We start from the raw sequence: 27,197 nt of genomic DNA, 5'->3' as shown, positions 1-27,197 counted from the left end.
CTTTTAAGGGCATGAATCCATTCCTAAAGGCTCTCATGGTATAATCTACATCCTCAGAGGCCCCAATCTTTAAATACTACTATAATGGGTATTAAGTTTCAACATAAATTCTTGGAGGAGACATATTTGAAATATAACACAAAAATAGTTATGAGCAATGAAAGTTAATTTCTCCTCCTAAGCTAGAAAGCTATTTATTATTTTCTGTTCAATCTTAAATGTGAATATAGTCACTGTTGTAATATGAAACAAAGAATAAAATACTACCTTTCTAAGAATGGATATTCTAAGGTCATGGTAACAAATAGTTCTCAGATGTCTTCAAGCTTGTTTATTAAACCAATCGCAGCTTCCTTTAGTGTATGTGGTTTATTTAAACCCACCAAGCTATGAGAATTACCTACTTCTGAAAGCCAGAAAAATAGCAGTTGATTTGAATGTCAGTCAATAAACAGTCTCACCCATATAATTCTAATACATATATCAACCCATGAAAGCCTCCAAAATCATGTAAGCCTCTAATGCTTGAATTCCCTGGCCCCACAACCTCAATAAAAGGTCAGCAGTGTGCTCAGGAGTATGCCTGAACCATATGGTTCTCCTTTCAAATATAGCAAATTGAGTTTTGCTACTTTACATCAGAAATTGAGTGTTGGACTCCCCAGCCCCAGTCTGTTTTGTAGTCATTACTCTTTGCATTATCATAATTGTTCACTTACATTAGGGCTTGGTAAGACCAACATAAGCAGCGAGATATTCTGCCAGTCCATTACATATGCTACGTATAGATTGATTATAAAACCCACCATTTAATATTGAAATAGCAAATATAAAGCTCAAGTTGCTCCTTATTCATGTGAAAGGAGCTATACTTACCAGAAGGGCTACTGGACTAGTGCAGACTCCTGTGTTTAGTGAACAACCTTTTAGTGACCAATGCGGCTGTAAACATAGTCTTTGACATGTGGCATCTCAGAAGTAGGTGTGTGTGTGTGTGTGTGTCTAGAAGCTATAGAAGGGTGTCTACTATTTTTACAAATAATTTAATTTCTAGAGAACATCTTACAACATCTTACATCTAGAACATCTTATTGTGGCTATTTCACACAACACTAAATTCTTTCTGAAAACAACAAATATCATGTGACAGCATCTACTATCATAAAACAAACTAGTTTAAATTTATTTGGAAGAAAATAGGGAAAGGGACAAAGAGATAAGTTGGTTCTGCAGTAATACAAAAGAGTTTCTAAAGGATAAAGTCCAAAATCTTCAGCACACACCATGTTCTTATAATGTAGAAACAGGCCAGCCCCACTTGCTGGCCAGCAGAATCACAGAGGAATAGCTTCTCTGGAGGAGACTCCGTGTCAAGATCACTTCTTCCGATCTGTGTCAGAGTGGTACTTCTTGGGCATAAGCCCAAGGTTCTGTTTAGTTTCCCATCGATGTAGAACAGATTGGCTGGTTGCAACATTACGCCTCATATCTTGATTCTGTAGGAAAAATAACACCCAACTCTTGTCTGCTGTGAACCCATAGTACTTCGAGCCTTTAACGCTGGGCTCCTTAACACCACATCTACATTCAGATAGGTAGTTCTGATCTAGACAGTTTGGGAAAGGTGAAAAAGCTTAGTCCATTAGTTTCCTAGAAGTTGTAGAGTAAAGACAAACTATAAGTTAGAAGGCTTCTGTAGTTTGAAATAGAGACAGAGAATCTCAAATTTCTTTATAACAACACCGGCCTCACCTCTTCCAGCCAGCTGTCTTCCCGGGAAAGCCTCTGCAACCGGTTTTTTGTCAGCTCAAGTTGTAGTCCATCAAACCTGCATTTAAACCAGCGGTGAGCTTCTTCCAGATTAGCTGTTATCTGAACATAGAAACAGCCACAAGTTCTTTTGTGTTCGGGTCTGGGAGATTTGTACCTAGACATCGGAGGACTCAAATTCTCACGTGGGTTCCTTGCAATATGTTTGTACAGTGTACTGAACAGCCATCAGTCTGCAGGAGTACTCTCTGGGTGAGGCTGTACAGCACGTTTGCAGGCTCCTGTTATCCGTGCGCCTTGTCAGAACTCACTGTCTATCCAATACCTAGTGAAGCATTGGCAGAGTAGGTCTCAGCAAATGTGTGCCGCCAAGTAGCTTTCGGATATTAGTAAGGCCAGCATGTAGGCATACTCTAGTAAGATAAGAGGACTGGACTTCTTTGATATAATGTAATTTAACTTTTAGGAACTACAAAAAAAAGTTTCAGATATGTTGGTTTAACCTGATAACAACAACTTCACTCTCTAAACCCAACCCAACCTTTCTCCAGGTGCTTTTTTAAAAACAGAAGTACAGGGAAAGATGCTGAAATGGCTTCATAAATCATACCTCCTATTGTATGGCAAATGAGAGGAAACTGGCATTGAAACTCACTAAAAAAATTGATTAGAATAAGATAGTAGTGTGTTGTAGTAAATAATTAAAATGGGCCTCTGGCTCAGGCCGACTGTCTAAGCTGCGGCGGGTAGCCCTGTGTGGTTCAGCCGCCATGTTCTGTGCCCAGAGACCACATGGGTGATGCAGCTAGAACCGGCCCACTAGAAACACCAGCCCTGCCACCCACTAGATGCCAGCGTGAGAGATGCCTCTGCCAATCTTCCACGCTGTCTCCGCAAGGCAGGGGATTGCCCAGACCATTCCACCATCCATGTGGCCCAGTAAGAGGATGAGACTCTAATTCTTATAGATTAATCAAAGGCTTTCTATGTTTGATAATGATTAATAACAAGATGCCCATACAAAGAGAGTTGTATTCCAGTTAGCTAACCTAATTATAAGTTTATAAGTTGTTCCCCACGAGTGCTCTCCATACCTGTGTGGTTCTCCATCCTCCTACATCTCTGCCCTCTCCAGCTCCTCTCCTTCTCCTCTTCCTCTCCTAACTCAGAGCTCTCACCTTAGTTCCTCCTACAGTAGTGGGCATTAACTAATTGACTTAATTTGCAGACAATAGATAGTTCATGGAAAGAGAGCACAGGACAGGAGGCAGATCACTGGGTAAGGTGCTTGCTGTGTAAGAATGAGGACCTCATTTGGATCCCCAGAACACCTATTAAAAAGAATCTGAGTGTTGTGGCATGTACTTGTAATTTCAGAGCCAGGGAGGAGGAGACAAGCAGATCCTGGAACTTGCTGGATAGCCAGCCTAGTCTAGTTGGTGAGTTCCAGTCCAATAAGAGACCCTGTCTCAAAAAAAGGGGGGGATGGATGGTACCTGAGGATACCCCAGGTTATCCTCTGGCCTCTACATGCATGCTCACACTTGTGCACATGTATCCCCCCCATACATGAACATACATGCATGTGCATACGCATACTCAAAAATGAGAGTAAGTGTAACTTTACTAAGGGCATATAGAAAGCATCATAGTTGGCACTCAAACATGCGATTAAGAGTCCTTTTCTTTCTAATATACTAGTTGGCAGGCTATATTATCGTGTAACTTAATGGACATAACAGGAACAAATGACAAACTGACAGTAATGTTAAGAATCTCCTTTGCATGCCACTGTACCATTCATGAATGTATGTGTGAGGCTGGTCATTACTGCAGCTCTTGGGTTCTAAGAGTAGTTGCGTGAATGATACAGTGATAGCCAGCCACTTTCTGGTTAGACGTGAGGTCTGTTCTCCAGAAGGCAAACTCATGTCTGGTACTGTAAATCTATCCAAGAACTGGGGGCCAGGGAACTCACAGGGCACCAAGCAGTATTCATTAGATCCATGCCTTGCTGCTTTCCCCTTCTGTTTAGAAGTATGAATCTGAACTTCAGAGTCCATTAATCTTCTAGCATTCATTCTCTATCATCAGAACATAGAATCAATAGAATCATAGAACAAGAACTAAAGTTCTTGATGGTAAAGATGAAGGTTAGTAAACTGCTGGCCCTTGCCTGTTGTACTCTGGACAGATACACCAGTGGCAGACTTCCCAGCGCTCTATGCTTCAGGGCTGCTGTCTGTGTTTCTCTAAGTGCCTAGGCCTGGCTCACCTGTTCTGACTCCACACTGGCTTCTTTTAGTTTATTTTCTGTCGCTTCTTTACATTTCTTCAGGTGTCTGTTAGTTTCTTCCAATTCCTGAAAATGTGGTAGATTTTAATAACCTTCCAATATACCATATAGAACCACAATGCTTCAAATTTCTAATGTGGTGATTAGATCGAGAACATCCCATGGGACACCTTTGAACTGCTATTTGTATTTTCATACAATGTAATCTATAGTCTACATAAAAAGTTTGGTTTTAGTTTATGGATTCTGTTGAGAGAAATTAATTAAGTCTGTCTGTCTGTCTTCTGTCTGTCTGTCCTCTCTCTATCTCTCTGTCTGTCTCTGTCTCTTTCTCTATCTTAAATAAGAGACCCTTTCATGGCTATTAGAAGGTAGGGGAGCTCAATGATCTCCTGAAGTTTATTTTTGGTTTTACACTTTTTGTTAGTTAAGAATAGCTAAGATTCCTGCAGTAGCAACAAGTACATTCTTTCTGAAGAGAACCAAGAGCTGAAAATCCAGAAGACTAAAGAGTCCAGTGCACCTGTAAGCTCTAGCTGTTTTGTAAAAGCAAACATCATATCCCAAACTACCATGATTTCAGTATGAAATGTCCTTCAAAATGTTCAAATGATAGGTGCTCAATCTTTAGTTGGGAGTTTTATTTTGGAAGGTGGCAGAAACTTTAGTAAGTGGGGGCTAGCTGGTTACTGGGGGTATTTGAAGAACATACCTGGTCCCAGTCCCCTCTTCTGGGACACTCTCTTCCTATACATGTCACTGTTCTCATGATGTCCTGCCTCACCTGGGGTTCAGAATCAACAGAGCCAGGAACTGCCGGCTGAAATCTAGGAACATAAACCCTTCTTTGTGCTAGGCACTTTTGTCGCTATAATGAGGAAAGTAACGAACATACCATTTTATGGATGTATTTTTTTCTATAGAGTCTAGGAAAGAGGAATCTTAAAGCATCCCTACCTTGCACCGATTTTCTAGCTCTTGCCTTGTTTTTCGCTCAGTCACTAGTCTCAGCTCCTGCTGCTTATTTCTCGCTGAGGTCTCATACTGGCTCTTAGCCAACAGCTCCATCTCCTTCTGGAGGGTGTTCATTTCAGATACAAATCTCTGGATGCTCAGTGACTAATAGGAAGAGGAGGGGAACTCGGTGAATATAAGTTAGAATTTTACATTGATGGTGAATAGAGTTGTGGGAATCATACTTTACCTGTTCATAGTTCTTTTTCTGATATTGATCCTTAATTAACTCCATTTGCCTCAATTCCATTTCTATTTGCTGACAGTAAATGCAGAAATAACAGAAAGAGATAATCAGTAGATGAATTTGGGCTGACTGAATGTAAAGTTTTCAGTTTCTGCTGGATTCTACTTCCTATCTAGCCCACTGACCCCTAACGAGCCAAGGATAGGAGCAGTATCTCCACCAAAGCAGAGGCAACACACCACAGAAGTGTCCTCCCACTTCCCAGAGAACAGCTGACAGTGCTCTGAAACTGCTCCCAGATATCACACAGCCCGGACCCTCCCAATACACCAAAGGGGTGAGGAGAGGGTTAGGCTTCTCAAACAACCTTCATCCTCTCCAGATTCTGTGCGTTATTTGCCTTGGCTGACAAGTGCAGCTTTATTTGGGCCCTTTGGTTCTTGAGCTTTTCCTTGTTACTGTTCACCACTTTTTCCAGCTCTGTAGCTTTGTGTCGTAGCTCTCGGTTTGTCCGGGACACTTCCACCGATCTGAAGTTGGCTTCGTCAAGAGCTTTCTTCAGCTTAGATGACAAAGGAACAAAAAAGAAGGAACAACTTTCACCTACTATTCAGGAAGAGACATTTAGGTTTGTTCCTATATTGAAAAAGAGTGAGGTCTGGGAGGTGGCTCAGCAGTTGAGAGCACCAGCTGCTTGTACAGCTTAAACACATAAAAAAAAATAAGAAAATGATACAATGCATGATATCTGATTATGCAGATTTATAAAGCAATAATCAGTTTTCATACTTTTTAACATTTGAGAGGAAATAAGACTTTAGATAAAGAATGTGAACCTGTAGTCATGAGCTGCATTTTATGCACAAGGCTGTGGAGAGTCAGTAACTTCCAGTCTCAGCTTCACCACCTATGTGTGGGTTATATAATGAACCTCCTTAAGCCTCAGGTTCATCAACTGAAAACTATGTGGATCACCTAAAAAAACCCAGAGCCCTCATGCACTGCCACTGCTCCGTGGTCACTGCCACGCTGTAACTACTTCCTTGCTGTCACATCCCATGCCTCAGGAAATGAAAGCAAGCTTGGTTACACATGCTTGGCCAGTGCTCACTACCACTGCATGTATTTTGTGCTTCTTGCTGTGAAAGCATTTTAATACCTTTGTCTCATGCAAAAGCATCATCACAATGAATGGTTTTACACTGTCCTGCCTTCCCACTCCCAGCATAGTGTTTTTGTTTCTCTGTCATTTGCTGCAGAACTCTGAAAAGAATTTATTTTTAAGAGTTAGGGCTTAAGGGACTTGCCAAAATTTCTGTTTTGAGGTTTCTTGACTATGAAGTGCAACACACACTTCTGTGGTAGTTTGCACATCAAGTTAAAAAGAGGTGGCTGAGGAGGAAGACAAACAGAGGGAAGGCACACACAGTGCAGGCTTTCTGTCCTGGATCTCACACAGGAGTCCTTTAGGTCTTAACAGTCCTCACACTCTTCTGCTGCATTCCTAAGGGTCATGAGATCCTCCACTGCTGCCGCAGTGTAGACCAACACTATTATCTCCACTGCTGCCTCAGTGTAGACCAACACTGTTATCTAGGCATCTTTGGCCAGATGCTTATTACAATTTAACTCTTTGAACAAACTGAAAAGTAGTTGTGATGACCTTGCTTTTACAACAGAGGAAATGGATCCGGAAATCAAGTCGCTTAGAGACAGTGAATGCATGGCTAATACAAGCAGGGCGAGGCTCAGCAGTGCTCAGCTCCGGTCCATGCTTCTCACATGGGCACTCTCTGTTGCCAGGTTTCCTCACATATTCACCATTATCACAGACACTTCCTTTATGGCTTCAGGTTTTTAATTTTAGATTTATTTATGTGTATGATTATTTTGTTTGCCTATATGTATGCATACCATGGGTATGCCTCATTCCCAGTAAGATCAGAGAGGGCACTGTATCTCCTGAAACTGGAATTACAGGGAGGCTGTGAGCCACCATATCCATGCTAGGAACCTGTTTCTGGTCGTCTGCAATATCGACAAGTACTCTTTGTTAGTATTCTGTCTAAACTCCACCTGCACAGTTACTCCACCTCCACAGTTACCTAGCAACAGCCAGGTATGTTCCTCCCCACAGTTACCTAGCAACAGGCAGGTAGGCCTGCCCACTATAAAAGGGGCTGCCTGCCCCCTCCTCCCTCTCTTGATCCCCTTACTCCTGCGCCTGCAGGTTCTCTGTCCCCTCGCCCCTCCCCCTTCCCTTCCTCGTCTCTCCACGTGGTCATGGCCAGCCTCTACTCCTCTGCTCTCTGCTCTTTCTCTCTCTCTCTGCCTCTACTACCCCCCGGCTCCCCTCCCCATGCACTGGATAAACTCTATTCTATGCTATACCTTCGTATGGCTGGTTCCTTAGGGGGAAGAGATGCCTCGGCAAGGGCCTGGGGAGGCACCCCCTTCCACCATTGGTCCCCTTTCATTCACTCTTAATGTCTGTGCCATCTCTCCAGCCCCAGGTTTCAATTTTCTATTTGTTCTGAGCAATGAGCTCTAACTAATGGTTTATTTTTACATTCAGGACACCTGTTTGTGTCCTACAGAACTTGCTTTTTATAACCTATTTATACAGTGGTTTTGAGTTCACAAAGCTTTTGCAAGAAGTATTAGTTGAAGTTAACTGCAAAGTTTATCTGTCAATGACAATTACTGCATGTAATAAATTTACTAAGACACAATCCATCTCAAGCCGTATGTGTATGTTTACTATTTTTAGAATAATTTATATTATTTAAAACAAATTTTTAAATTTAAGTATATTTTGATATTCTTCTCCTCTCTCAAGTTCTTCCAGATCTTCTCTCTGTTCCTATCCACACAACTTTAAATTCTTTCTCTGTAAACAAACAAAAATTCAATACACAACAAACCCAACGCCCTTCAAAACCAGGAAAACAAAATAAAACCATAACCCCCAAAACTGTAACTGAATAAAAGCACACGAAAAAATTAATACCTTCCTCTTCAATGTTCATGATATAACAGTTAATATGTTTATTCTTCCTTTAAAATAACCCTTTGGCTTAATTGTCCCCTTTCACCAACCATTCTACTTGGCCCCGATTTTCAATTACCATGTTACGGTAATTGTTATGGTTTTCTTTAACCCTCGTCTAGTTTAGACTGAAATCCTAAGTTCTGCATCATCCTCAGTTTAGAGCATAGAGCGCTCAAGCCTTTCCTAAGAGTTCACTTCCAGTGATGTAGAAGGTAAGGCCATGGGCTCAGACAGGTCCCGCCGATGCAACGTGTCTTTCCCTGACATTCCTATTTTTGTAGCTCAGCTTTGACCAGGCTGCATAGAGGGCCTAGCTCTGCATCTCCATGAGACTCAAAGCTATGCTTTCATTGTTTCCTGCCTTTTAGCCCTAAACTAGTATAACTTTTCTTACTTTGAATTTCTTAAGAGCTGCACACTGCCTCTAGTTATCCAAGAACACCTATTTGCTCTCTTGAATTTTTTCTCATGTCCAGAGTGGCAATTGCAACTACACAAGGATTATTTAGCTCATGAATATAACATGAGCCACATCTTTTATAGCTCTCTTTGCTTTTGTTTTTGTTTGTTTGTTTGTTTGTTTTTGTTTAACACAAGATCTCACAAAGCCTAGGCTGACCTTGACCACAATATCTAGCTGAAGATGACCTTGAACTTCTGACCACAATGCTTGGATTGTGTGCTGTTAGAGATGGAAGCCATAGCTCTATGTAGCTAGGCAAGCATTCCTATATCAGCTAAGCTCTACCCACAGCCCTTCTACTGCTGCTGAGTGTGCCTCTCTGGAGCTGGTGGCTATGCAGAGGATGGGGAGACAGACAGGCTGAGGAGACAGTGACTAGATCTGCCAGAAGGCAGGCAAGCATCTCATACCTCTGATAGGAAAGTTTTCCTTAAGGCACCCCTCTGCCTGGTAGGGAACTGTGTGTATCAAAAACTGCTTTCTTGTCAATGTTGCTGTGCAAGGAGAGGTGGCTGCAGCATGTCTGGCTTGCTGAGCAGAGGGACCAGAACAGCTAAGTGTAGTCCCTCTGCACCTGCTCTGCTGGGGACCCTCTTGGGAAGTGCTCCTCTTTCTCAAATGGCCCCATACCTCAGACAATTCCCTCTGTGATGCTTTCTTTGCAGTCTCTCTCTCAGTTTGAAACTGCTTCCTCAGAGCTTCAATGCGCTCTGCGTGCAGTTCTGCTTCAACTTTGGATTCCTCAGCAATCCGCTCTCTGTTGTGAAGGAAACGATAAATTCACTTTAAGAACCATCTTAAGAGTTAAGAAGGGTTTTCAAGCCCTCACCTGGTACTTTTGGCTGGGTCTGCTCCTGTGGAGACACCATATCCTAAGCCATCCAAGAGGAGCCACTGTACTAAAAGCAGCAGGTAAGAACTCTCTCCCACTACACTACACCCCAGAGTTACAACTGGGAGCCAGGGGCGCTCAGGTCCCATCAACAACCCAAACCCCATCCCTCCAGAATACCACTTTTCTTCTGCTCCACGCCTGGCCCTTTTGGCTGGGACAGACACCTAGCTGGTCTGCTCCTGTGGAGACACCATATCCTGAGACATCCTAGAACCACCACTGCACTCAGAGCAGCAGGATTTCAGGATCCCAGAGGCAGCCTGAGTCCCAGGAGTTCTTCCACCCAGGAGCTGAGGATCACAGAATCACAGAGACATCTGGACTCTGAGGAGTTCTGACACAAGCAAGATAACTGGAAAGACAGACTCCAGTCAGACACAGTGAATGCAGGTAACACTAGAGTTAACCAGATGGTGAAAGACAAGTGCAAGAACATAAGCAACAGAAACCAAAGTTACTTGGCATCATCAGAACATAGTTCTCCCACCATAGCAAGGCCTGGACACCCCATCACACTGGAAAAGCAGGATTCAGAATTAAAATCACTTCTCATGATGACGATAGAGGATTTTAAGAAGGACATAAGTAACTCCCTTAAAGAAGTACAGGAGAACACAGGTAAACAGGTAGAAGCCCTTAAAGAGAAAACACAAAAATCCCTTAAAGAATTTCAAGAAAATACAAACATGTGAAAGAATTAAACAAAACCATTCAGGATCTAAAAATGGAAATAGAAACAATAAAGAAACCTCAAAGGGAGACAACCATGGATATAGAAAACCTAAGAAAGAGATCAGGAGTCATAGGCCCAAGCATCACCAACAGAATACAAGAGATAGAGGAGAGAATCTCATGTGCAGAAGATACCATGGAAAACAGTGACACAACTGTGAAAGAAAATGCAAAATGCAAAAGGCTCCTAACCCAAAACAGCCAGGAAATCCAGGACACAATGAGAAGACCAAACCTAAGGATAACAGGTATAGGTGAGAGTGGAGATTCCAAGCTTAAAGGGACAGTAAATATCTTCAACAAAATTACATAGGAAAACTTCCCTAACCTAAAGAACGAGATGCCCATAAACATACAAGAAGCCTACAGAACTCCAAATAGACTAGACCAGAAAAGAAATATCAAAGTATAGCAGAGAGTATAGCAAAACTCTTAATCACTATAGATGGAGAAACCAAGATAGTTCATGACAAGACCAAATTTACACAATATCTTCCCACAAACCGAACACTTCAAAGGATAATTGATGGAAAACGCCAACACAAGGAGGGAAACTACAACCTAGAAAAAGCAAGGAAGTAATCTTCCAACAAGCCCAAAAGAAGATAGCTATACAAACATAATTCTACCTCTACTAACAAAAATAACAGAAGCCACAATCATTTTTCCTTAATATCTCTTAACATCAATGGTCTCAATTCCCCAATAAAAAGATTCAGACTATCAGACTGGATACACGAACAGGACCCATAATTTTGCTGCATACAGGAAATACACCTCAGTGACAAACACAGATACTACCCTCAGAGTAAAAGGATGGAAAACAATTTTTCAAGCAAATGGTCCCAAGAAAAAAGCTGGAGTAGCCATTCTAATATCAAATAAAATCGACTTTCAACCAAAATTAATCAAAAAAGATAAGGAAGGACACTTCATACTCATCAAAGGAAAAATCTACCAAGATTAACTCTCAATTCTGAACATCTATGCTCCAAATGCAAGGGCACCCACATACATAAAAGAAACTTTACTAAAGCTCAAAACACACATTACACCTCACACAATAATAGTGGGGGATTTCAACACCCCATTGTCAGCAATGGACAGATCATAGAAACAGAAACTAAACAGAGACACTTTGAAATTGTTATGAACCAAATGGATTTAACAGATATCAATAGAACATTTCATCCTAAAACAACAGAATATACCCTTTTCTCAGTACCTCATGGAACCTTCTCCAAAATATACCAAATAATTAGTCACAAAACAGGCCTCAAGAGATACAAAAAGATTGAAATAATCCCATGCATCCTATCAGATCAACAAGGACTAAGGCTGGTCTTTAATAATGACAAAACCAATGGAAAACTCACATGCACATGGAAACTGAACAACACTCTACTCAATGATGACTTGGTCAAGGAAGAAATAAAGAAAGAAATCAAAGACCTTTTAGAATTTAATGAAACTGAGGACACTTCATACCAAAGCTTGTGGGACTCCATGAAAGCAAGCATTGCCAAGAGGAAAACTCATAGCTCTAAGTGCCTACAAAAAGAAACTGGAGAGAGCATACATTAACAACTTGACAGCACACCTGAAAGCTCTAGAACAAAAAGAAGCAAACACACCCAAGAGGAGTAGACAGCAGAAAGTAATCAAACTCAGGGCTGAAATCATCCAAGTAGAAACAGAACTATACAAAATATCAACAAAACCAGGAGCTGGTTCTTTGAGAAAATCAACAAGATAGATAAACCCTTAGCCGGACTAACCAGAGGGCACAGAGACAGTATCCAAATTAATAAAATCAGAACTGGAAAGGGAGACATAACAAAAGAAACTGAGGAAATTAAAAAAAAAATAGATCCTACTACAAAGGCCTATATTCAACAAAACTGGAAAATCTGGATGAAATGGACATTTTTCTAGACAAATACCAAGTACCAAAGTTAAATCAGGATCAGATGAACCACCTAAACAGTTCCATAACCCCTAAAGAGACAGCAGCAGTCATTAAAAGTCTCCCGACCAAAAAAATCCCAGGACCAGATGGTTTTAGTGCAGAATTCTATCAGACCTTCAAGGATGATCTAATACCAACTCTCTTCAAACTATTCCACAAAACAGAAACAGAAGGAACACTACCCAATTTGTTCCATGAAGCTACAATCACACTTATACCTAAACCTCACAAAGACCCAACAAAGAAAGAGAACTTCAGGCCAATCTCCCTTATGAATATCAATGCAACTTACTCAATAAAAGTCCTGCAAACCAAATCCAAGAACACATCAAAACAATCATCCATCATGATCAAGTAGGCTTTATCCCAGGAATGCAGGGATGGTTCAATATACAGAAATCCATCCACATAATCCAGTACATAAACAAACTCAAAGAAAAAAACCACATGATCATCTCACTAAATGCTGAGAAAGCATGTGACAAAATTCAACATCCGTTCATGATAAAAGTCTTAGAAAGATCAGGAAGTCAAGGCCCCTACCTAAACATAGTAAATGCAATATACAGCAAACCAGTAGCCAACATCAAACTAAATGGAGAGAAACTTGAAGCAATCCCACTAAGATCAGGGACTAGACAAGGCTGCCCACATCAGTAGCATTCCTCTACATGAAAGATAAATAGGCTGAAAAAGAAATTAGGGAAATGACACCCTTCACAATAGTCACAAATAATATAAAATACCTTGGTGTCAGTCTAACCAAGCAAGTAATAGATCTGTATGACAAGAACTTCAAGTCTCTGAAGAAAGAAATTGAAGATCTCAGAAGATGGAAAGATCTCCCATGCTCATGGATTAGCAGGATTGATATAGTAAAAATGGCCATCTTGCCAAAAGCAATCTTCAGATTCAATGCAATCCCCATTAAAATGGCAACTCAATTCTTCACAGAGTTAAAAAGAGAAACTCTCAAATTCATTTGGAATAACAAAAAACCCAGGATATCGAAAACTATTCTCAAGAATAAAAGAACTTCGGGAGGAATCACCATCTCTGACTGCAAGCTGTACTATAGAGCAATAGTGATAAAAGCTGCATGCTATTGGTACAGAGACAGGCAGGAACATCAATGGAATAGAATTGAAGACCCAGAAATGAACCCACACACCAATGGTCACTTGATCTTTAACAAAGGAGCTAAAACTATCCAGTGGAAAAAGGACAGTATTTTCAACAAATGGTGCTGGTTCAACTGGAGGACAACATGTAGAAGAATGCAAATTGATCCATTCTTATCTCCCTGTACAAAGTTCAAGTCTAAGTTGATAAAGGACCTCCACATAAAACCAGATACACTGAAACTAATAGAAGAGAAGGTGGGGAAGAGCCTCGAATACTTGAGCACAGGGGAAAAGTTCCTGAACAGAACACCAATGGCTTATGCTCTAAGATCAAGAATTGACAAATGGGACTTCATAGAAATGCAAAGTTTCTTTAAGGCAAAGGGCACTGTCAATAGGACAAGACGACAACCAACAGATTGGGAAAAGATCTTTACCAATTCCACATCCAATAGAGGGCTAATACCCAATATATACAAAGAACTCAAGAAATTAGACTCCAGACAACCAAATAACCCTATTAAAAATGGGGTATAGAGCTTAACAAAGAATTCTCAACAGAGGAAACTTGAATGGCTGAGAAGCACCTAAAGAAATGTTCAGCATCCTTAGTCATCAGGGAAATGCAAATCAAAACAACCCTGAGATTCCACCTCACAGCAGTCAGAAAGGCTAAGATCAAAATCTCAGGTGATATTAGATGCTGGCGAGGTTGTGGAGAAAGAGGAACACTCCTCCATTGTTGGTGGGATTGCAAGATGATACAATCACTCTGGAAATCAGTCTGGCAGTTCCTCAGAAAATTGGATATTGCATTACCTGAGGATCCAGCTATACCACTCCTGGGCATATACCCAGAGGATGCTCTAACATATAACAAGGACATATGTTCAACTATGTTCATAGCAGCTTTATTTATAATATCCAGAAGCTGGAAAGAACCCAGATGTCCTTCAACTGAGGAATGGATACAAAAAAAAAAATGTGGTACATTTACACAATGGAGTATTACTCAGCTATTAAAAACAATGAATTCCAGAAATTCTTAGGTAAATGGATGGAACTAGAAAATATCATCCTGAGTGAGGTAAGCCAATCACAAAAGAACACACATGGCATTCACTCACTGATAATTGGATATTAGCCCAGAAGCTTGAAATACCCAAGATTCAACTCACAGATCACATGAAGCTCATGAAGAAGGAAGACCAAGTGGGGGCGCTTCAGTCCTTCTTAGAAGGAGTAACAAAATACTCAAGGGAGCAAATATGGAGACAAAGTGTGAGACAGAAACTGAAGGAGGGGCCGTCTGGAGACTGCTCCACCTGGGTATCCATCCCATGTGCAGTCACCAAAGGTAGATGCTGATGTGGATGTCAGGAAGTGCATGCTGACAGGAACCTGATATAGCTGTGTCCTTAGAGGTCTGCCAGAGCCTGACATATTCAGAGGCAGATGCTCACAGCTAACCATTGATCTGATCAAGGGGTTCCCAATGGAGGAGTTAGAGAGAAGACTGAAGGAGCTGAAAGGGTTTGTGGCCCCATGAGGAGAACAACAATACCAATCAACCAGAGCTCTCAGGGTCTAAACCACCAGCCTCGGAGCACATAGGGAGGGACCCATGGCTCCAGCTGTATATGCAAGGGAGGATGGCCCTGTTGGGCATAGGTGGGAGAGGAGATCCTTGGTCCCAAGAAGGCTGGATGCCATGTATGGGGGAATTCGAGGGTGGGGAGGTGGGAGTTGGGGGGTAGGTGGGGGCACATCCTCATAGAAGCAGGAGGAGGAGGGATGGGATAAGGGGATAACGTCTGAAATGTAAATAAAATATCCAATAAAAAAGAAGGATTTTCAAAGAATGTCTGCCCTCTAAACAATCTGTGACTTACAAACGAGCAGCATACCATCATCAGGTCAGCCGCATGAAGAGAGCTCAAAACCAAGGAAAAGGGGAGAGGTTACCAGGCACACCCAAACCCAACGCTGTGTTCGAGGATTCAACCTTAAGTGGAAAAAGCATTCAGAAAACCTGGAGTGGACAACACGCCCAGGAGATGACTACTTTGTTCTGAGATGACTGCTTTGTTGTGTGGTGCTTGATAGCAGCTACTCATTCTCTAGCCTTAAACTGTATCATTTCCCTTTTGAAGTGAGAGGCTTCCATCTGATCAGCACTCTTAGTTTGGGTTCTTTGGTCAAGATAAATGATTAGGCTTCTGAACATGCTGGAATTCCTTGAAATGACAAGCAGAATGTGTGTGGCATTTATAGATTTCTACTCTTTCAAGGACAAATGAAAAGTTGGACAGCAATAGATTTAACCCATGACTCCTTGTGGGCTTAAGACTGATCAGGTGGAGGTGACTCCGGGAGTGGCTCTGCTGAGTGACCAACAACAGTATGTGGCTGCCTTGCCTGCAATCCTTTCTTCTTTCTCCCAGCATCTCTTCTGTGTGTTTGGATGATGTATCCATGTTCCTTATGTGCTTCTAGAAAAGCCTCTGCTAATGAATTCTGTTTGTCCACCAGCTGGCGTGCTGAGGAGACCTGAAGGTGTAACTGTAACTTCACTGTCATCTCTGGCCCGCTCAGGGGTCCCAACAGAGAATTTTACATTTATCTCAATAACACGTGGATGTCTTTTGTTTCAAAAATTATATATTTCAAAAATTTATTTATATATTTTGTGTGCGTACACACATGCACACATAGTGTCAGAGGACAACCTGTAGGAATTGATTCTCAAGTCATCAGCCTCTATGGCAAACCCTTCTATCTGGTGAGCCATCTCACTGTCCACTGATAATTTCCTAATGACATTACATAAAGGGATGGGACACCTGAAGTCACTGGTGAAATAATTATGTTTTGTTATTACATCCCCACACTCCATATCCATCACAAAATATTTTGATATACATATATACACATATGTGGAAGAAAACTATTATTTATATAGTACATATTATATTTTGATTTTCTATTTTGTTTGTTATGTGATTGAGATAATCAGTTCCAGTCTGCTGCCTCTGACTGAATCCAAACCTGAGCTCCAGCAACATGATATCTGATCTTGGCTAGGAATGTCATCTTTTTACCTCATTTCCTTATCTATAAATGGAAATAACAACAGTGTCCACCATCAAATGATCCTAGATGGTATTAAGGAAGTTTTTAGTATAATGTCCAATACAAGGTAGTAACATAATAAAGGTCAGTCTCTGTGTTAGCCATTATCATTGTCAGTATTTAAATCTAAAGTTCAAATGCTAACTTTAAATTGATTTTAAATTTAATTTGTGATTAAGACTACTTTTAAGACAATTTAAATTTTTTAAATCTTTATTTAATAAATAAATAAGTGTATGTTTGCATGTGTGTGTGCGCCTGTGTACATGTGTGTATGTGATGTAGAGGCTACAGTACAACTTGCAGGGTTCCATTCTGTTCTACCATTTGTGTACCAAGGCCTACACTTAGGTTGTCAAGCTTGACAGCAAGAGCCTTTACCCGCTGGGCCATCTCACCAGCCCTTAAGTTAACTTTTAATTTATTCTTCCCTTCAGGTTTCCACTTCGGCTGCCACTTGTGTAGATATGAGCTTCAGTTTTTCTTTTTATTGTAGAAGGAATACTCAATGTGCAATCTATTCAAACAGAGGTTTGTATGCATAGCATAGTGTTGTTAATTATGGGCCTCCTGTAATAAAAGTCTTTAAAACGTATTTACCCTGCTCTTTTCTCCTGAGGAGACCATCCACTGATAGTTCCTGACAGTTTTCTGGTTCAGTGAGCTACACTCGCCTAATCTCAAACTCAATGACAACCCTTCTCCTCTTCATTTTCTCCAAGTTAGTGGGACCTTTCTCTATGCCCTCAGAGCAGAGTCCAGCTCTCACCACAGACCCAGGAAGGAAAGCAGCAGAAACACTCTTTTACATAGCCCCAAGCCTTCATCTTCTCACTGCCTGCCTGCCTTTCATCATCACCCAAGTTCTACTTCTATATAATCAGGAATTTTCTAGATCTAGACCATTCTTATTCTGTATAATCTACAGCTATAGAAATGAACCACCTACAGATGCTCAGTAGATAGCAGCTGCAACGCTAATGGCTCCTTCTCTAGCCTCTCCCTTCTCCTTACTTAGTGCCATGCCCTGACCTCGGTTCTTCCTACACTTTTGCATGGAAGACAACACACTTCAGTACATTAGCTCCCATCATTGTAAAGATGAATCCAAACTGTGACCTCTTTTCAGAACTAGACCTGTATTTCTACATCTCATAATTCCTCCTCAAAATCAATGAGTCTAAAATGTATCTCCTGTGCTTTATCTTTCTCCTTAAGTGTGTACCCAGATTGGAACAAATTTGCACAATGTCCAGAGGTTGGCAAGCTTCGAGTGAGATAGGATTGCTCTTTATGAAAATCTGAACTGTAATTAGGTAAAGAAAGATTCTGAAGCAAACGAGTCTCACCTTATTCTCTCCTTGTCATCGACCCTTGCAATAATCCTTTTAGCTATAGTGAGAGGGATTATACTTTATGATTTTAAAGACTGAAAATAGTTTTCATACAATATATTCTGATTATGGTTCCCCTTCCTCAGTTCTTCCCATATCACCCTACTTCCCCACCCACCCAAACCTACATCCTTCCTTGTACTCTCTTGTTAAAAAACAGTCATTTAAAAAAAGAAAAAAATTGTAAAAAGATAAAATAAAAACAAACAAATCTGAATAGGGCAAAACAAACCAATGAATAGAAAACAAAGAGTACTTGAAGAATTTCCAGGGTGTTCAGGGTTAAGAATGACTCACTAGGTAAACTCATGCAGTTTATCTGACTTTGATAGGTTTTTAAATGATTATACCAGCCACTATACAAACACCATATTGTTTTAGCCAATACTGCACAGCCTTGTGACAGTACAGTTTGTAAAATGTAAGGTAAAACTTGCACAGACTGCATATATGGAAAGTACCCTCCTCCTTTGCCTTAGCTTCTGCCCTGACCCTGCATTGTCATGTACAATTAGTGACAAGGATAAGGTTCTATATGTATTCCCATGAGCATACTAGTGTCTAAATCACATTTACTGCCATACTGTTTGTAACAACACTTTCATGGTTTAATATAACCAAGTTTAGGCAAATACTAAAAATGATCCATGGCCTATCATCTGCTTAGTTGTTCCACTTCTGGTGAGTTATACCAGACTTCTGGGATTCCTTGTCCAAATCTAGATATATTACATATGTGTGCATGTGCCATGTGCTCATGTCTGGGGACAACTCTTGGGAGTTGGTTCTCTTGCTGCCTTGCAGGACTCAGGTCACCTGACCTACATTTGTGCCTCTGCCCACTGAGCCACCTTTCTCAGCCCTTCCTTTGGTTTTTCTTGAGATAGGATCTTACTCTGTAACTCAGGCTGGCTTCAAGCTCATGATCATCCTGCCTCAGCCTTCTAAATACTGAAACTACCAGTGTGTGCCTCTATACCTGGCTCAAAGGATACTTTAAAAGAATAGCTTAAGCTTGGGAGAAACATGAGTGTTCCTTGAAGTAGTCTTTAAGTTTAGGTTAACTTCACATAAAGAATCAGCTTGATAATGGGCAAAGAACTGCAAAGGAAAGCCACACAGGCATGCTCCAGCCAGCTATCACCAGCTGCTGCTCAGCTATGCCTGGGTGCTGTCAAGGACTGGGCAAGATGCACTAGCTCATGCAAGAGAAAGAGCTTCACTAGCTTCTCCAGACAGCCCCTCTCTCTCCAGAGGCACTCTCCCCATCCCAGGAATCTACTGTCCTTACTTGAAGGCTTCCAGACTCTGCCGCTCACGCTCTTTGCTTTCTAGTTTTTCTTGGAGGTGATCAAGTTTAGACTGCAGATGGCCATTTGTCTGGAGAGCTTGCTCTAGGCTCATGGCCAGTTTCCTGTTGTCTTCTCTAGTTACATCTAGAGACTTCTGTAGTGGCTCCATCTGAAAGAGAGAGGAGTGCCCATGAGTCCAGGGCAGTCAGTCTTTACTCCTTATACTATGGCTGTAAGTACCACTGAAATGATCAGTCAGAACTAGAAAGAAACACTGTAGGTAAACCATCACACACACACACACACACACACACACACAGACACACGCTCCATCACCAACACCACTCTCAGAAGGCAGTTCCACTGTAGATTAGAGAGCATGAGAGAATAGAGCTAGCTTATATTACTCCGATTTTCAAGAGTTTCACCAGTTAAATTATTCTCTTACTGATTCTATCTCCTGGTCTCGTTCCCTAGGAGTTTAAAAACCGGCAACTATTCCTCGTCTATTCCTAAACCAGGCTTCTTTGAGGGCTAACGAGAAGTCTCAGTAGGAGAAGGTACCTGCCACCTGACTTCTGAAAGCCTGCTGCTTTCAGTTCAGTCACTTGTACCCAGAGGAGAAAATGGCGCCCCACAATTTGCAATATGACCTCCACACATGTGTGCTTCACACAGAGTACACAAGTACTCTGGCCTCCAAATAAACGAACATTAAAAGGTGTATTCATTCCTTCTATAAATATGTATGTGTGGATAGATACTTATTGGGCACACATGTATGCACATGTCTTCTCACTAACAGAGTTGCCAGCTACCTCTGAGATTATACATTATTTTCTAAAACATTTCACTTCTGAAATAACCTGTGCATTAATAAATGAGAAGAATGTGGATAACAGAAGACAAAAAAATCAGTCAAAATTATGCAATTACTCATTTCTTATTCATAAATATGTCACTGTCCAGAATTCTTAGTGAAAAGGAACCTTCTCTGTTTCATTTCATCTTTCTAAAACCTAAGGTCACAATAGAACTGAGCAGATGGGTGTGGCCATCTCTAACACCTGGCTCTACCTCACTGCTGTGCTGGGCTTCCACAATTAGCATCCTGGCCTGCCACTGGTCCACTTCTGCTTCAAGCTTCTGTACTCTTTGTTGATTTAGAGATCTAAAAATAGAAAGCATAAGAGGTGACTGTAAAGGAGGGTACAGGAATGATGGTACCATGTGTAAGGTCCAAGATGCCTTTGTTTTGGAAGCTCAGACTGCATTATTAGCAGTCACATATGCTTCATCTTCAGGGCAAGAAAGGAAGGCTCCTAGGAAATTAAAACACTGTCTCATGTGTGACTCAACCACACTTACTTACTAGGCTATCAATCCATGTTTTTGACTGACTTCTGGCATGGTAATTTAGTGTACTGTTTTACCAGCTTGGTAAGGTTTGGCCTATGGTTGAGATTTTTACTTCTAAATATAACAGCTACTCGGAGATGTATTGTGACAAGCAAACATATTTTATATATTAGGCAAGATAATGTTAATGTACTAGAGAACACATTTATAATACACAAAATAAAGATAAGTACAGTGGAGAAAATACAACTCGTTTTCTCATGACATAGACGTAATATGAACTGGAATATGCATAATTACTCCAGAGACACTATCAGCCGCAGACCATTTTTTCTTAGCACAAAAGAAATATTAAATGTGACTTTCCTTTATCTTTTATTTGTTTGTCATTTTATGTAATTTTGAAATATTCAATGAAGTCCAGTAATTAAACCCAGCTAAAAGTAATTCTCAGGCTGACTGACCTAAGATAATTATTCATCTCTCAATTCGGCTTGAATGGTGCAGAAAGTAGCCCAGGTTCAAAGCCCACAGACTTCAAGGACACATTTACTCCGTGCCACTCTAGCAGTGGCAACTCGGACTGTTTGAAAAGCTTTCTAACTGCAGGCTTAGCACCTAACCTGCCAGTTCTTCAAACACCATTTTAATAGTTTCTCAAAGAAAATGATACTCAAGAGACTTCATGTTCTTCCTTAACATGGCTGAAAACATAATCGCAGTACCTTTCCTTCTTGAGGCCTGCGATCTCTGAATCCCTCCGCCCGAGCTCTATCTGGACTTTCTCCAGGGCTCCCTGCATCTTACTGTGAGAAGCCAGCACATTTTCCAGCATGATTGTAACTTTGCAGTTGTCTTCTTTAGCCTCTGCTAATTGTTTCTGAAAGTTCCCCACCTAAAGGAAAATAAAACAAGACAGAAAACAGAAAAGTACGGTTCACTTTTGTTTCTTAAGTTACTGTGCTTTAAAGTTGTAAATTATAGGTATGCTATATGGGAAACGAGATAGTAGAATTCATGTTATCACTTTTTATGTCATAAAAGTGAAACTTATGACAAAAATTTGTTGTGACACTTTAATGTCTCTAGGATTGTTTCAATCCTCTTTATCTAATAGAATCTCAGAGTTAGAAAAATAGCAAAATATATTTGAATCAACAACAACCAAAAAGTTATTGTGTTTTGAGGAGAAAAAAATGTCACCCCATGTGGCAGCCTCCTGACTACCACCACAGCATAGCACACAATTAAGTGAACATACTGGGTCTTCTATGGGTCAGAGGTGATTGTGGAGAAGTATGCTCAGTTGTCTTCTGATGGGCTCAGAAAAAGAGAACATATCTGAAATTATCTGAGGATAAAAGACTGGGAGAGAAAGTGAAGCTGCTAAAGAATCATGTATCCATAGATCTCTCATGTGTCCATAGGTCTCTCAAGTGTCCATAGGTCTCTCATGTGTCCATAGGTCTCTCATGTGTCCATAGGTCTCTCATGTGTCCATAGGTCTCTCCCTTGGAGAAGACTGTTGTCAAGAAGCTTGAGATGGGCCAGTGAGATGGTTAAGAGTGGGAAGCACTGCCGCAAAGCATGATGACCTGAGCTCCCTCTCTGGGATCCATATGATAGAAGGAGAAAACTGACTCCTGCAAATTTTCCTCTGACCTCCACAATGCATCCACACACATCCACATAGCAACAAATTATATGTATGTATGTGTGTGTGTGTGTGCATGTGTGTATGTGTGTATGAAGTTTGAGGTATGGATAGAAGAAATAAAAATATGGCAACATACATAATTGGATATCATTCAGACATAACAGAATTCTGTTATTTGTAGCAACATGGGTGGAAGTGGCAGACTTTAGATTTTACTGAAATAACTCAGGCATAGAAAGATACATAGTGTATATGCTCACTTAAATGTGGAAGCTAAACACCTGACTTCAACGAAGTAGAAAAGAGTGATTTCTAGAGCTTAGGAAAGGTGATAGAGGATTGGACATGTGATACCTACCCAGTGCAGTGGTGCCACTGGATGGGAGGAAACTCTAATGGTTTTTAAAATACTCTTTTGTAAAAGGATAAACAGCTAATGGAAGTGGGTTTATTTATTCAAGTGGATAAGCATATTTAATTTTTCATATTTGTACAAAAAGAGTACAATAAGGACATATCTGCCAAGAATTAGTTGAATGTTTCACATACAAGCAGTATAAGTAGCTACTCCTATACATGTCAAGTGTTCTCAACATAAAGGATGACTGATAAATGTTTGAGATGACAGACATGCTGAGTATGGTATGACTCTTACTAGGATTATAGATGTATTAAAATGTCATATAATGTACAAATGCAATGTCTAATCATATTTTAAAAAGACGTTTGGGAGGGGACTGCTGCTCTTGCTAAGTCCCACAGGAACATTGTTCAGGTGAAGCCTCACCGCAAGGCCATGCCACATTAATTAAATGCAAAGGGGAGGCTGGCAGGATGGTAAAAATCATAAATTCAGCCCCAGGGTCAGGGGCTAGCCAGGAACTAAGACACTCTCAGACCAGCCTGGGAGACATGGTCATACCCTTTGCAAAAAACAAGAGAAGTTCAAAGAAACAGGTAAGCAGAGGACCCTCAGAGGTGGCTACACCATCTATCCATCCATCAGATGGACTCCAACAGAAAACAATCAGACTGTCCTGGTAGTCATAGTGAGTCATTACAGAAAAATTTAGAACTATTTTAACCCTTCATTGATCACATCTCCTCTTTTCATGAATGAGAAAAGGAAGTTAGGGAACGTGGCCTGTCAGATTTCATATGTCCCTGCCAGAGAGACTTTCAGAGAGGGCGCCTTGCCTTCTTGTTCTCCCTGTCCTCCAGCGCCTCCAGGTCCCCTTTCAACTTCTGGCTCTCTTTCAGAGCAGCATCTCGACACTTCACTGCTTGGGCCAGTTCTTCCTCATTTTTCCCAAGAATAGATTTCATCTTGGAAGGAAAAAGGAAAGAATGCATAACATTCTAAAGCACAACAAACCAGTGAGTGTAATAAGGCACAAAAATTTATAAGCAAACATGAAAAATTAAATATGCCTATCCACTTAAATAAATAAGCCTACTTCCATTAGTTGTCTATCCTTTTACAAAAGAGTAAAAATTTTTAACAACCAAATCAGTGAATAAGCAGGGGTGCCAGGAGTTTGCCCTGGCTGAAATGGGTTGAAGTAGAACACAGCATCAGATGCAAGCCAGAAGACTGAGGACCTCCAGCCTTTTAACTCTCTGTTCTGTACTAAAAACTTTACTTTTTCTTACTGTTCTGTGCTTCACTAAATGCTGGGGAAACAACACTTTATCTCTCTTAGTATCTACTTTATAATTCTCTGTGCTTCAGTAAGCACTGGAAAACTTAACATTTTATAAACTTACCTCATATTTCTCTGGCAATTAACATATGCTGAATGGTGTATGTTAATTCCATATGCATATGCCATACGGAATTCAGTAGAAGATTCATTGCTAAGGCTCCTTTTTCCCTTGCCTGGAAGCCTCATCTCTCAGTGGCCAAGTGAGAAGGAGGCTTGGAGCAATTAACTTTTAGTGAACCAGGAAAACAAAGTCATGCTCATAGAAAGAAAAACTTTTACTCAAGCAAATATGCATACACACAAAATCATATACACATTCATGTACACATTCACTTTTTTGTTGGGCCCAAGCATCTGTCTCATCAACTTACTTACACACACACACACACACACACACACTTATACTTACAAATACACACACACACACACACACTTATACTTACAAATACACACACACACACACACACACACACACACACACACACACACATATTTGGTGGATGGAGCAAAAGTCCCCATGAGCAGGTCTCATTGAGCAAGTGTCAGTGCAGAAAGAACTCATGCATTCTGGATGAAAAATAAGCTCCAACCTCTATTGTTTAGAGAGAGAAAGAAAAAACTTCTACCTTTTTATTGTGGAAAATACCCTGTCCTTGTCAGTAAGAAGAAACTTGCTGTTCAGCAAAAGCCTATCTCATGGTAAGAAGCCTGCCTGCTCTCTCTGCTCTCCTGCTCTGGTCTGCTCTGCTTCTATTCTGCTTCTGTGCTTAATGTCATCATTCCGAGTAGTTCTTGTATTTTTTCAGGACACATGATCACATGGTATTATAAGCATTTTTTAAAAAAATGCTTAGAATCACAAGTTCAAACATGCTTTCAAATCATAAATTGAATAAGGAGTTACAACAGAGTTGTTTACATGTGTTTCCATTAAGACTAGTTATCTAGCTAGACATTCATTATCTGCCACTAGCTCTACAGGCTATTAAGAATTTAAGACAATAATTCTTACATCTAAGTTAGCATGGTTTTGTCTAGAGGCAAATCATCTGTGCCTTGTGTCTCATTAGTATTGAAGTTTTGTATAGCTAAGTCCAGACAATATTTTATTTTTTGTCCTTGCGCCTACAATAAATTGCCCATACCCAGTTTTATGACCTTTAGTTATCAGATAATGATTTCATAGCCAGCCCAGTAAGAATGTTCTCACTGATTGTAAATCTGTTTCAAACCTGCTTTCTATCTTAGTGCTATTAGCTCATAACACATGAAGGTTTACAGAACCCTAACTGTAGCCTTTATATTATACAGGGCTCAATATTACTTGTATAAATTTAGGAATTCTATAGAATCATTATTAGGAATTATGAAATCATCAGTTTGTCTACATAACATTGCTACAAAAGAGCATATCTTCATTGATCTGCAGAAAATTTGCCCAATATGGTGGGCTAATGTCCAGGTATTATTATTATAATAATATTAATATTAAATTAATAATTTATTATTTAATATTTTGTTAATAAAATAATTAAACCATTAATAAAATTATTGATTTAATAATGACAGGAAAGGCATATCAGCTGCAAAATTCAATCCTCAGATGAGATTTCTGAAAGCCTCACAATTCAAAATTATCTATTTCAGACCATACAATAAATATGATGTGTCATCTCCAGAAGTTTACTTGTATGCTTTTAGCCTTTCCTAGATGGCTTCTGACACATGGGCAAACTTAATAGTCAGAAGTCAAGGAACCTGGAGAGGAGCTGAAGTAACAGAAGGCTCCACTTGGGCAGTTAAGGTACAGAGAATGGGGAGTACTGCCTTTGTTTCCTGGGACCGTAGTCCATCACCTCAGGATAGATGAAGAGTCTCACAGCCTTGGGCTTGAAGTAAACAGATGAATTCATCTCCTGAAGTCATTTATCTGTACTGGGGCTCACTGTTGTTAGCACTGACTGCTTTGTAGACAAGTGGGTTACTGCACTTCAGCCTCATCCCTTTGGCTAGGGGTTATAGTCCTAAAGGTTTAAGAACACAGAGTAGACTCTGTATGTAGGTTTCAGTGTTTTGCTTGCTTGCTACAAATGGTAACACAGTCAGAGGTCGCCCTTTGCCAACAGTACTAGACACCCAAGGAACTTAGGAGTCTCAGGAGTGCAGGAAAATCTGCTGGGACAAGATCCAAAGCTAATGGTGGTCAGCATAGCCTTTGGTACACAGGGGAGGGACATTCTTAAAGGAAACTCTGTTTAGCATCTGACTTGCCTGGTTCAGCACTGTCCTACATGGTAGAAAAGGCAGACTTTAACTAACTGCTTCTTTCTACTTGGCAGACAATTTACAGGACCTAGAAAGAAGCTGTTCCAGTATTTCATCTTCCTTCTGCTATGTGTATTCCCTATTCAAAAGAAATTGTTTTAGTAGTATTTCTCACATTGCTTTGCTTTTTAAAACTTGTTATTGTATTGTTATTATCATTATTGTTGTTATTATTATTGTGTGTTGTTATATGCAATGTGTGATTTATGGCTGTATGTGCCACAGCACACATGTATAGGTCAAGAGGACAGCTTTGTTGAGACAATTATCTCCTTCCAACTTACCAAGGATTCCAGGGATCAAACTCAGATCATCAATCAGGCTTTAATGCTGAGCCATCTCTTTTATGCTACTCACTTATTTTTACTTTTACCATAAATAAAATTTAACTTTATAGTATACCCACAATACTCAAATTATTTTTGCCATTTCCATGGTTACTGGTATTTTATCAATTTTTATTGTATTCCTGTATCTTGTTCTGTTTGAAATTGTTGCTGTTACGGTGAGTGTTCCTGAGCGGTACTGGAGATTGAGAGTAGACTGCTTACTAAGAGTCACAGTGAAATAGGAGCAGACATTCCACCCTAAGATGTAGAAAGTGTAACACAGAAACACAGGATACGTGAAAAAGGAGCAAGATACCTCCAAAGACCATGCTCATCAATTACCACATGCAAAGAGACTGACATGATTCAAATGTGAAACCAAAAATCCAAAAGTCTACTTTAAAAAAATGCTAACGACTTCAAAAAGTAAGCATAGAAGGTAGTAAGGAAGTTCATTTAGAGCACAGGTAATTCAGTAAGCCAGCAACATGGGTAATTCAG

The 27,197-nt window shown here is 40.4% G+C and overlaps 1 protein-coding gene across 1 annotated transcript in view; it reads right to left on the bottom strand.

Moving 5' to 3' along the window:
• Positions 1–1,157: 1,157 nt before the first annotated feature.
• The window catches only part of Ccdc150 (coiled-coil domain containing 150), a 103,542-nt gene continuing 77,502 nt past the window's right edge, over positions 1,158–27,197 (bottom strand). Inside the window, exons 18-28 of the mRNA XM_028765785.1 lie at positions 23,534–23,662; positions 21,405–21,574; positions 20,398–20,491; positions 19,320–19,489; positions 9,413–9,539; positions 5,635–5,829; positions 5,271–5,339; positions 5,024–5,185; positions 4,046–4,132; positions 1,753–1,872; positions 1,158–1,496 (exon numbers count right to left, since the gene is read on the bottom strand). Of these exons, the coding sequence (XP_028621618.1) occupies positions 1,377–1,496; positions 1,753–1,872; positions 4,046–4,132; positions 5,024–5,185; positions 5,271–5,339; positions 5,635–5,829; positions 9,413–9,539; positions 19,320–19,489; positions 20,398–20,491; positions 21,405–21,574; positions 23,534–23,662 (1,443 nt within the window). The 3' untranslated portion in view covers positions 1,158–1,376. The remainder of the gene's footprint in view (positions 1,497–1,752; positions 1,873–4,045; positions 4,133–5,023; positions 5,186–5,270; positions 5,340–5,634; positions 5,830–9,412; positions 9,540–19,319; positions 19,490–20,397; positions 20,492–21,404; positions 21,575–23,533; positions 23,663–27,197) is intronic.

The sequence above is a fragment of the Grammomys surdaster genome, unplaced genomic scaffold, assembly GCF_004785775.1.
Source record: "Grammomys surdaster isolate TR1022 unplaced genomic scaffold, NIH_TR_1.0 165, whole genome shotgun sequence".
NCBI lineage: Eukaryota > Metazoa > Chordata > Mammalia > Rodentia > Muridae > Grammomys > Grammomys surdaster.
The sequence above is the reverse complement of the archived record's forward strand: the minus strand, read 5'-3'. Positions and strand labels throughout refer to the sequence as shown.